The sequence below is a fragment of the Balaenoptera physalus genome, assembly GCF_965194825.1.
Source record: "Balaenoptera physalus genome assembly, chromosome: 18".
Taxonomy (NCBI): Eukaryota; Metazoa; Chordata; class Mammalia; order Artiodactyla; family Balaenopteridae; genus Balaenoptera; species Balaenoptera physalus.
Genome location: NC_138899.1, coordinates 60,976,117 through 60,987,204, shown reverse-complemented (window position 1 = coordinate 60,987,204; position 11,088 = coordinate 60,976,117). Strand labels below are relative to the sequence as shown.

General features: G+C 35.9%; 1 protein-coding gene across 1 annotated transcript in view; it reads right to left on the bottom strand.

Moving 5' to 3' along the window:
• Nucleotides 1–1,319: 1,319 nt before the first annotated feature.
• LRRC63 (leucine rich repeat containing 63) overlaps nt 1,320–11,088 on the bottom strand; it is a 44,029-nt gene continuing 34,260 nt past the window's right edge. Inside the window, exon 9 of the mRNA XM_082434988.1 lies at nt 1,320–4,030. Within this exon, the coding sequence (XP_082291114.1) occupies nt 3,787–4,030 (244 nt within the window). The 3' untranslated portion in view covers nt 1,320–3,786. The remainder of the gene's footprint in view (nt 4,031–11,088) is intronic.

Below are 11,088 nucleotides of genomic sequence, written 5' to 3'. Positions count from 1 at the left end.
TAGGAAATATATATATTTATTAGCTTACATGTACATAAAATATCCTGGAAGAATATAAAAGGCTTGATATCGTTGGTTGTCTCTGAGAAGGGAAATGAATGACAGGGCACTGGGGTTAAAGAATTTTTAAGATATACTCTTTTGTATCTTTTAAATTTTGAGTTACGTGATTTTAATACCTGGTAAATATTTCTCTAACAATACTTGGTAGATATCTTTCCATGTCAGGCAAAACAAAGCTATCTAATTTTTTAAGTGGCTGAATGATATTACCTTGTTGGATTTACCACATTTAATTCTCCACTGATGAAAACTTAGAATGTTTCTAATTTTTCACTATTGTAAGTATCATTGCAGTGAATGTCTTTTGATATATTTTTGTACACATGTACAAGTTTTCTTTTTTTAATTATTTTTTAATTTTTGGCTGTGTTGGGTCTTCGTTGCTGGGCACGGGCTTTCTCTAGTCGCAGTGAGCAGGGCCTACTCTTAGTTGCGGTGCGCGGGCTTCTCATTGTGGTGGCTTCTCCTGTTGCGGAGCACGGACTCTAGAGCGCAGGCTCAATAGTTGTGGCACGCGGGCTCTAGGTGCGTGGGCTTCAGTAGTTGTGGCTCGTGGGCTCCAGAGCGCAGGCTCAGTAGTTGTGGCGCACGGGCTTAGTTGCTCCGCGGCATGTGGGATCTTCCCGGACCAGAGCTCGAACCCGTGTCTCCTGCATTGGCAAGTGGATTCTTAACCACTGCGTCACTAGGGAAGTCCTGTGCAAGTATTTTTGAGCAATAACTTCTTAACAGTTATTTGGATAAAAAATACACATACTAAATTTTGATTGTTATAGCTATTTAAATATTTAGTTCATCTTTTTGTTGTTATTTGTAAAAAGTCTCTGATAGCTCTAGATTTTAGCTGCCCAAAACATTTTTCCTTTCCCCAATTTTCAGTTCCAGAACTCTTCTTCCTTGTAAAGAATCTATTTCATGTGTTTGGGGAGGGGCTAATTTCCCTTTTCCCAGTTACAAAAATGGGCATGTGACTCAGCCAATCAGAATATTCCATTCATGCACCTAGAATGATTTGTTCACATATGGACATGTGAGAACCATGTTGAACCAGTGAAAATCATCCCTAATATGTTTTACAGTAACAGTGGAGATAGATAGTGCCCTTTTCTCTGAGGTTCCTGACATTCCAGTACACAAACCTGGAATCATCAGTGGTCATCCTTGCTACCTAGAAATGAGACAGACTTACAGAAAGGTGTTGCTAAGAGGTAGATGATAGATAGATAGATAGATAGATAGATAGATAGATAGATAGATAGATAGAAAGAAAAATAGATAATGCCTTGATGACACAGTTTGAACTGAATTTGCTGTGCCTGAAGACTCATGCACAAATGACTACTAATACATTTCCTTTTGTTGCTTCCACTGGTTCTAGTGGGTTTCTGTCATTTACAATCAAGATTCCTGGGTGAATAGTCTAGTTCTCTGTCGGTCGTATGTATTACAGATGTTTTCTCCAGTATGCTGCCTTGTCTTTTGACTTTATTTGTGGTGGTTTTGGCTATACAGGAATTTTTAAAAATTTTACACAGTGAATCTGTTCATCTTTTCTCTTGGGTTTCATTTCCTACTTAAAAAGATCCTTCTCATTCTGATTTTTTATTAAGACCCTATTTATCTCTTTATATTTTCAATTTTGACCTTTAGGAATCTGGAAATTGTTGTGTGTGGTGTGAGGCAGATACATAATCCCGTTTTTTTAAGTAGAGTAATGCATTATTTCAGTGTGTACATATACACGTAAACCTGTCAAAATGATTATCTCTTTTTCATTGGGTGTTGTCATTACAGCAGAGATATTATTTTCCTCTTAGGTTTAGTTTTATTTTCAAATATTTCTATAATGTATGCCTTTTTAAAAAATTTATTTATTTTTGGCTGCATTGGATCTTCGTTGCTGCATGCGAGCTTCCTCTAGTTGCAGCGAGCGGGGGCTACTCTTGTTGCGGAGCACGTGCTCCAGGGCGCACGGGCTTCAGTAGTTATGGCGCACGGGCTCAGTAGTTGTGGCTTGCAGGCTGTAGAGTGCAGGCTCAGTAGTTGTGGCGCGTGGGCTTAGTTGCTCCGCAGCATGTGGGATCTTCCCAGACCAGGGCTTGAACCCATGCCCCCTGCATTGGCAGGCGGATTCTTAACCACTGCGCCACCAGGGAAGCCCCTCTATAATGTATGTCTTACTTTCATATTTAAAAAACACACTGTAAGTTATTTTTTTAAAGATCTATAAGAGATCACTTAGATTCTAGGTTTGTACTAACCATGAAGAAATAGCGAGATTGAGCTCTAAGTATGTTTCATGTTTGTCCAAATGTCTAGGTATATTTGTGTCTCTGCAGTGTCTCTAAGATATTGTAATTTCCCATGAACCCTATTCTTTCCTGTTTATTCTTATTCCAGTATGACACCACCCAACCAAGAAACAACATTTTTTTAAATAAAAAATAAATATACTTTTCCTCCAAGAAATATTTCAGGGACAAGTGTAAACATGAGTAGGCTATATGCCACTAGGATTTAGTGAATTAGGATTTATTTTTTTAAATCTTGTTTCATAATTATGGGCATATTACATTTTTAATGAATTTATTATCATGCTATAAATATCCCCTTCTGGATTACATGTGTGATATGATAGTTACTTCTCCTACATTAATAATTTTATTCTTTTGCTGGAGAATACCTTGTATACTTCTCAGGCAAGGTTTTCCTATTTCTGCTTAAAATTGAATTAATTCTCAAGGAGAAGAATACAGGCATCCCAATTTATTGAATTCATTAGTCAGAAAAATTATTTTGCCTGGCTTATTTTTTTTATTTAAATGATATTACTACATGATATGCACAAACTGACATAGAATGTATTTTCTGACATTCTCTAATGATACGATAGTTGTATAAATTTAAATCGTTTCATTTCATCAGGTTTCATTAGCAATGACATTTTAGATTTAAGTTAACTGCACATAAAAGATATGCCATAAGTGAAACAATTCTATGCCTTTCTAAAATTGTTATCTCAAAATGCTCTTTTACCTTCCTCTTACCAAATACTAATTCTTAAAGCCTCAAGTTCTACTGTATCCATATGTTGCTTTGCAATGTAATTTTGTACGTTTTACTTTATTTTCTTGCCAGGCTATCACTGAAAGCCTACTGAATGCTGGCACTAGCCTATGGCACTAGCTTTATGAGATGGCGGTGAAGATAACTGAAAGATTATACCAGTTTTCTTAGAGCCTGGGTAATGAATTCAAACAACTAAGTATAGTACTGGAATTAATCTTTTATTCCCCAAAGCAATCCACAGTTGAGATGGTTGGCACTAGACAAATTTCCACAGAAATGCACAAATATTGAGTACTTGGGTACATGACTTTGAATCCATATGAGGCCCAAACCCCACTGATGACTTTGATAACTATCTTATCCCTGAGAATGGATGCATAAAAAGGCCAATTGTAAGATAAATACTTTTTGCAAAGGATTCTAACATTTTTCTTTTTATAGTAAACATGCTCTGAAAGAAATTTTCTAGATCTTCTTTGAAATCCCCGAAGACTTTTTACTAATCATTCTTAAGTAAATATTCTGCAAAGATTCCCTAACAATCGCAGACTTTCATTAGGAGCTAGGATTACAAAGAGGATTCACATGAGAAGACGCTTATCTTCCCCACAGAACCTGTGCTCTCAGAGACATGAATGATTATATACGTAAACTTTAATGGCTTTTAAAGTGGGACTCATAAATCACTGTATGATTCATCAACTCGGAATTTAGAGATATTCTTTTACCAGGAACATTATCGAAAACAAAATTGCTTTCCTTTACTTTTCTGTAGCAGGAAGAGGAACAGACATAAAATATAACAGGAAACTGTGTTACTCCAAAAATATTGCAGGATCGGATGATGCGAAAACCTTCACCGAACATTGGACCACGACACCATTCACATCGGGATGTGCTGCAATGAAGGAAACATCAAATCTACTAAAGGAAAGACATTTTGTTTGATGCTATGTAAGACTCAAAGTAGTATAAAATATGGCCTTTCTCATTATCAATCTTACCATCTCATTGAGGAGCTAAGACATACGCAAGTGAAAAACTAAATGCTAAAAAATAAATATATGTGTATAAAATAATCCTAGTTCTCTAAAACAAAAAAAAGTATAGATTCATAGTAAGAAAACACCCTAAGGACAAATCCCAAATGGAAGACAGTAATTATCTTTGGACCTATTCTCCTATGTGATCACAGGGAATTTTAAATTTCTTCATAATGTTTTTCTGTATTTCCCAAATTTTCTATAATAAATACATATTATTTTTATAACTCAAAATAAATATATCATTTTAAAAATAAAGGGACTGTTGTAACCTAGTGTAGGAGTAGTGTCCATGTATATTTTTAAATGCTCACAAATCAGTTAAAAAAAGACATCAGCCCATTAGTATATTAAGAGTAGCACATGAATGGACTATTCACAGAAGAAGAAACTTGAACATCCAGAGAACATTGAAAAGTAAAGCTTCTTAATTTCATTAGTAATCAGGGAATACAAAACAAAATAACAAAAGAATACCATTTCATAAATCATCAGATAGGCAAAATGTAAAAGTCTGATAGTGCAAAGTTTGGTGAGGATACGTATAAATTGGTGGAGTATAAATTGGTGTAATCACTTTGGAACAATTTGGCAATTTCTACTTAGGTTGAAGATGCACATACTCATAGAAAGAGTAGAGTGATGGTTGCCAGGGGCTGGGGGAAGAGGGAAATGGAGACGTGTAGGTCAAAGGGTACAAACTTTCAGTTATAAGATGAATACATTCTAAGGATCTAATGTATAACATGGTGACTAGAGTTAATGTGGTATTATATACTTGAAATTTGCTAAAAGTAAACCTTGAATATTCTCACCTCATAAAACAAGAGTTAACTATATGAGGCAATGGATGTGTTAATTAACATTATCTTTGTAATCATTTCAGGATGCGTATGTATATCAAATAATCCTATTGTACAATTTAAATATATACAGTTTTGTAAAAAAAAAAGACAAAAAACAAAGACAAGAAACAAGCCTCCTCTGGCTGGGAATTGTAAGGGAGGAAAAATATCTTTTCCTCTACACATCTTAGGTTCATTGGCTGGGGCTCTGGAAATAAAATTTGTCAGTTTAAACTTGTCAAACAGATTAGCAAGAGAAAAAACAGTTTAATTATGTACACGTACATGGGACTTTCTCAAAGAAATGAGACTCAAAGAAGCAGCCAAATGATGGAGGCCTATATACCATCTTAGGCTAAACAAAGGAAAAGGGGATTTGGGCTTCTGGGCTGAGAAGCCCAGTTATGGGAAGGTAAAGGGTGGAAATATATGGTAAATAAGGGTTGTCTTGTTATACAGCTAAGAGTCTCTCAGGTGATAAGATTCGTCTCCTGAAGTAGTTCTCTTCCTGGTGTGAAAGCATTTTACAAATGGAAATTTCCAAAAGGGGAAATTTATATTCTATTTTAAGGTAGTTACTGGGAGGTAAAGAGCTTTTCCTGCATCTGCTAGATCTCAGTTGCCTTAAGCTCAAAATAATACCTATGTCAAAGAAGCATATTTTGTGCAGGGAAAAAAAAAAAAAAAGAAGCATATTTTGGGGTGGCATATTCTGGTAGCCTTAAGAAAGTGGAAGAATTCAGAAGGTCCAATATTTGCTATAGTCCCAGAAAGAGCACAGAAAAATAGAAGATAGAATTTTCAAAGTAATAGTATAAGAAAATTTCTCAGAATTAAAATACATGAGTTTCCAGATTGAAAGGATACATCAAGTGCTGAACACATTGAATTAAAAAAAAAAAATCTCACAAAGGCACATCATCATGAAAATTTTAAACAACTAGCAAAAAAAAGAGAAGATTCAAAAAGCTTCCCCTTCCAAAAAAATGGTATAGGTTATATATAAAAGATAAGGAATAAGAAAGCTGTAGATCTCAAATAAAAAATAGAAAAGTAGAAGATGATGAAGCAATGTCTCCAAAATCCTGAAGAAAATGATTGAACCCAGAGTTTTATACCCAGCCAAATTATCAATCAAGTCTGAGTGCAGAATAAAGGCATACTCAAAGATGCATGGTCTTAAATTTTTACTTCCATGCATTCTTTTGCAGGGAGACACTGGAGGGCTGGCTTCACCAAAATGTGGAGGTAAACAAAGAACAAGGTATCCAATGTGACTATAGTAAAGGAAATTCCAAGATAATAGTGAAGGGAAGTCTTGGAATAACAGTTGTGCACCTGATCTAGACAGCAACATTTCTAGATTAGGGCAGAAAGACACAGGGCTCCAGGATGATGTATTAAAAAAAATTAATAGGACTGATAGCCATATCTGATACATTCATACTGATAAAGATTTAAATAACTCTATTAGAATTTTCATGGCAGAATTAATGATAAACACATAAAGCAAAGTAAATGAATAAAAGTCAATTACTCTTTCTAGGAAAAACAAAAAGTTGTACAGTAAAAGAAATATATCCATAGTACACTGTGTAGCCTAACTATGCATTACTTAGATTTTATAATTAAATAATAATTATTGATTTAACTTAAAATCATTATTTTACTCGAGAAGTATTAATCATTTATTATGTCGCCAGAACTATCCTAGGTACTGGAGATAACATTAATGAACAAAACTATCATGTATTCTTCTTTTCATGGAGTTTACATACTAGAGGACCAGCCTGATATTAAATAAAATAATTAGATAAAATATAAAATGAGGTGATGGTAAGTGCTACAGAGAAAAATTAAAGCAAGGAAGGGGGAGGAATAAGGAATGCCAGTAATGTGAGGCATAGGATGCTTGAAATTTTAAACATTTTGTAAATAACTATACTGTGAGGTTGGAGGAAGAAGACAGGTATATATAAGGGCTGATAAGAGTCCTAATACCTATCTTGCTTAGTAGGAAATTTAGAGATAATAGCTAAAATTGAAAACACAAGAAGAATGACTCAAGGATGCTATTTAAAAATATAGAGGCAACTCTAAAATAAATCCTCATAAATATGGTCAAATGATTTTCAGTAAGGGTGCCAAGACAATTCAGTGGGGAAAGGACAGTCTTTTCAACAAATGGTCCTGGGAAAACTGAATATCCACACATAAAAAAAATGAAGTTGGACCCTCACACCATATCCAAAAATTTACTCAAACTGGATCAAAAACCTAACTGTAAGAGCTAAAACTATGAAACTCTTAGAAAACAATATAGGGGAGGGACATCCAGGTGGGGCAGTGGTTAAGAATCAGCCTGCCAATGCAGGGGACACAGGTTTGAGCCCTGGTCCGGGAGGATCCCACATGCCGTGGAGCAGCTAAGCCCATGCGCCACAACTACTGAGCCTGCACTCTAGAGCCTGCCAGCCACAACTACTGAAGCCCACACGTCTAGAGGCCTGTGCTCTGCAACAAGAGAAGCCACCGTAATGAGAAGCCTGCGCACCGCAACAAAAAACCAAAGCAGCCAAAAATAAATAAATTAATTAAAAAAATATATATATATATGGGGAAAAGCTTCATGACATTAGATTTGGTAATAATTTCTTGTAAATGACACCAAAAGCACAGGAAACAAAAGAAAAAATAGATTTAAGTTGTACTTCAGCAAAATTAAAAACTTTTGTTCATTAAAGGACACCATCAACAGTGTGAAAAGGCAACTGACTGAATGGGGGAAAATATTTGTAAATTGTATTTTAAAAGGGGCTAATATCCAAAATATATAAGCAACTACAACTTGACAAGAGAAAACACAAACAATCCAATTTAAAAATAGGCAAAGGACCTGAATAGACATTTCTTCAAAGAAGATACACAGATGGCCAAAAAGCACATGAAAGGATACTCAACATCACTAATAATTAGAGAAGTGCAATGAGAACTACAGTGAGATACCACCTCTCACCCATTAGGATGGCCAATATAAACAAAAACAGAAGCAAAACAGAACATAAGTGTTGGAGAGGATGTGAAGAAATTGGAACCCTGTGCACTGCTGGTGGGAATGTAGAATGGTGCAGCCTCTATAAAAAGCAGTGTTGCTGTTCCTCAGAAAACTAAAAATTCAATTACCATTTAATGCAGCAATTTCACTTCTGGAAATAGAAGAAAAATGGAAAGCAGGTATTTGTACAACCATGTTCATAGCAGTATTCACAACAGCCAAAAGGTGGCAGCAATGCAAATGTCCTTCAACAGATGAATGGATAAACAAAATGTGGTGTATCCATACAATGGAATATTATTCAACTTTTAAAAGGAAGGAAATTCTGACACATGCTACAGCGTGGATGAACCTTGAGGACATCATGTTAAGTGAAATAAGCTCATCACAAAAACAGACTAATATCACATGATTCCACTTCTATGGGGGGTTTCTGGAGTCGTCAAACTCATAGAGACAGAAAGTAGAAGGCTGTTTTCCACGGGCTAGGGGGAGGGGGAAGTGGGGAGTTGTTCTTTTATGGGTATAAAGACCGATTCCAGTTTTGCAAGTTGAAAAGACTTCTGGAGATTGGATGCACAGAAATAAAAATGTGCTGATTGCTGAACAGTACACTTTAAAATGATCAAGATGGTAAATTCTGTGTTATGTGTATTTTACCACAATTGAAAATAAAATTTAAAAAATATGAGAGCAAACACCCAGAGGAGAACTGCAAAAAGAGTTTGGCAATAGGTGACTCTGGAGGTAAAGAGTGAAGGGGGATAGAGATGCGGGCAGGGGTGATTTTCATGATAAGCCCCGTAGTAAACATTTGATCTTTTAAACTAAATACTTGTGTTGATAAAAGATAAAATTATTTTAAAGAGAAGAAAATTTGGTTGAGCAAGTCACCTAAACTCTTGAGGAATGTCATCTTCAGAATAAGGGAGTTTAGTGGCCTGAGTTGTTATTTCCTTATTTCCTCTAACTAAATAGTTCTATTACTGTCCCCAAGTAAGTGATATATACTTGGGAAAATACGCTAGTACTAATAAAATCACATGGAAAATTAAATTGCAATATTTAATAATTTTATCAAAAAATTCAAAGACTTTTGCACAATAATGGAAAATGGAAGGCTATAAAGATGTTAAAAAACATACTGAGTTATCTCTAGTAAAGATGACTTCCAAGTATTAAGTATGATCAAGGCTTTATAGTTTAGTGGAACTGAATACTACTTCTGAAACTTTAGTCTGTATCTCTAAGTAAACATTTCTATCATTCTCGTGCGCAAGGAAGTTAAGGTAAAATCCTATGGAACGTGAGTCTTCTGACCCAACTCTCAACAAAGGCAGATTCTCTGTCTGATTGAGGTGATAGAATGCAGGTAGAGACACAGGGAGGCAAAATGCAAAGAGAAGTTGTAGGGGTCAAAAAAGAAGCTCACAGCTGCTAATGGGTAGGGCCCAAGTCGCTGGGGTGGCGGCAGAAGCTGGGCTTGGGGCAGCCTAGGTGCAGGCGTTGTACAGAGCCCAGAGCTGAGTCACCATCCAGACTCAGCAAACGTAGTACTTGGGACGGAGGTTGGAAATTAAGAATCAAAGCCAAGAGTAGACATTAGAGGATGAGGGTGGGGTTGGGTGACAAACGCCTCCTTCGTTGTTTCTATCTTTATTAATATTACGACAGTTGTCCTTGATGAGATTGAACCCCTCATCGTTTTTACTCCTCCCTCTCTTACTTGCCTCACATACTCAGGCAGCCGTTGAGTTCATTTTACCTTCATAATTTGTCTTGTGTCATTTCCTACCCATTTACTCCTATACCTATTACTTTGGTTTAATCCCCCCTTACCAGTTACAAGAGCGCTTTGAGTGAGCTCCACCCAGCCTTCCGCTACTCTAGTCCATCTTTGACACTACTGCCAGGTCTGCTGCTGTCACCTGCAATGGCTCCCATGGCCTAAAGAAGAAACCCCATCAGTGGTCTTCATAAGCTAGCTCCAGCCTTCCTTTTTAAACTGACTTTTTGCTACTCTTCGTAGATGTTTTGTTCTGGCTGGACATTCACTTTTCTCTTTGCCCACGTTCCTATTTTTACTCAACTTTGGTTCATTTCCCCATTCAGTTCCCTCTTCCTGGAATGTCTCTTCAATACAACACATATTTCCAAATATATAAATTTTACCTGTTCTTCGAAGACTCTTTTCAAACACTATTTCATTCCTACATCTTTTCCCTATTTTCCCAGCTGTAGTTGTAATCTTTCCTTCTCTAGCCCCTTTTGTTTGTAATCCACTTGTCACTTTTTATTTACATGAAAACCCATCCTTGTAAAATTTCCAAAAAATATAGAAGCATACAGGAAAAAAAGCACAGAATTTCCCCTTTATTCCTCCTTTAAATCACTCTAACTCCCCTTTGCAGAATAACTAAAGCTCATGTTTGGTGGTGTTCCCTCTAGCTCCCAGACACATGACTATTTTCTACATAAATGGAATCTCTATTGTGTATGTGTTCCCTCTGTATGTATGTGTCTGTACATACAGCTTGCTTTTCTGATTTAACAAAATGCTTTGGACAGCTTTCTATGTCAATACATTTTGTTTTACTTCATTCTTATTAACAGCACCATAATGTTCCAAAATATGGATACATCATTTTATCTTACCACTTTTTTATTGATGCACACTTAGTCTGCAGTTTTCATCCCTCTGCCTAACTGTGTGTTCACATATAACTATTTCTATAAGACATATTACTAAAATTTAAATTTCTGTTTTAAGGAATATGTAAGATACTGTCAAATTACCTTCCACAAAACTTTCACCAACTTGACAGTGCCACCAATGGTGCATGCTAATCCTGTTTCTGGGCATGCAAGGGCAACACTTAATATCAATCTTTTTAATTTTGATAAAACAGGTAGGTAAAAAACCCTATCGTTGCTATTTTACATTGCAGTTCCTTGGTTACTAGAGAGATTTAACATTCTTTATGTTTATCATCTATCTATATATCGTCTTCCA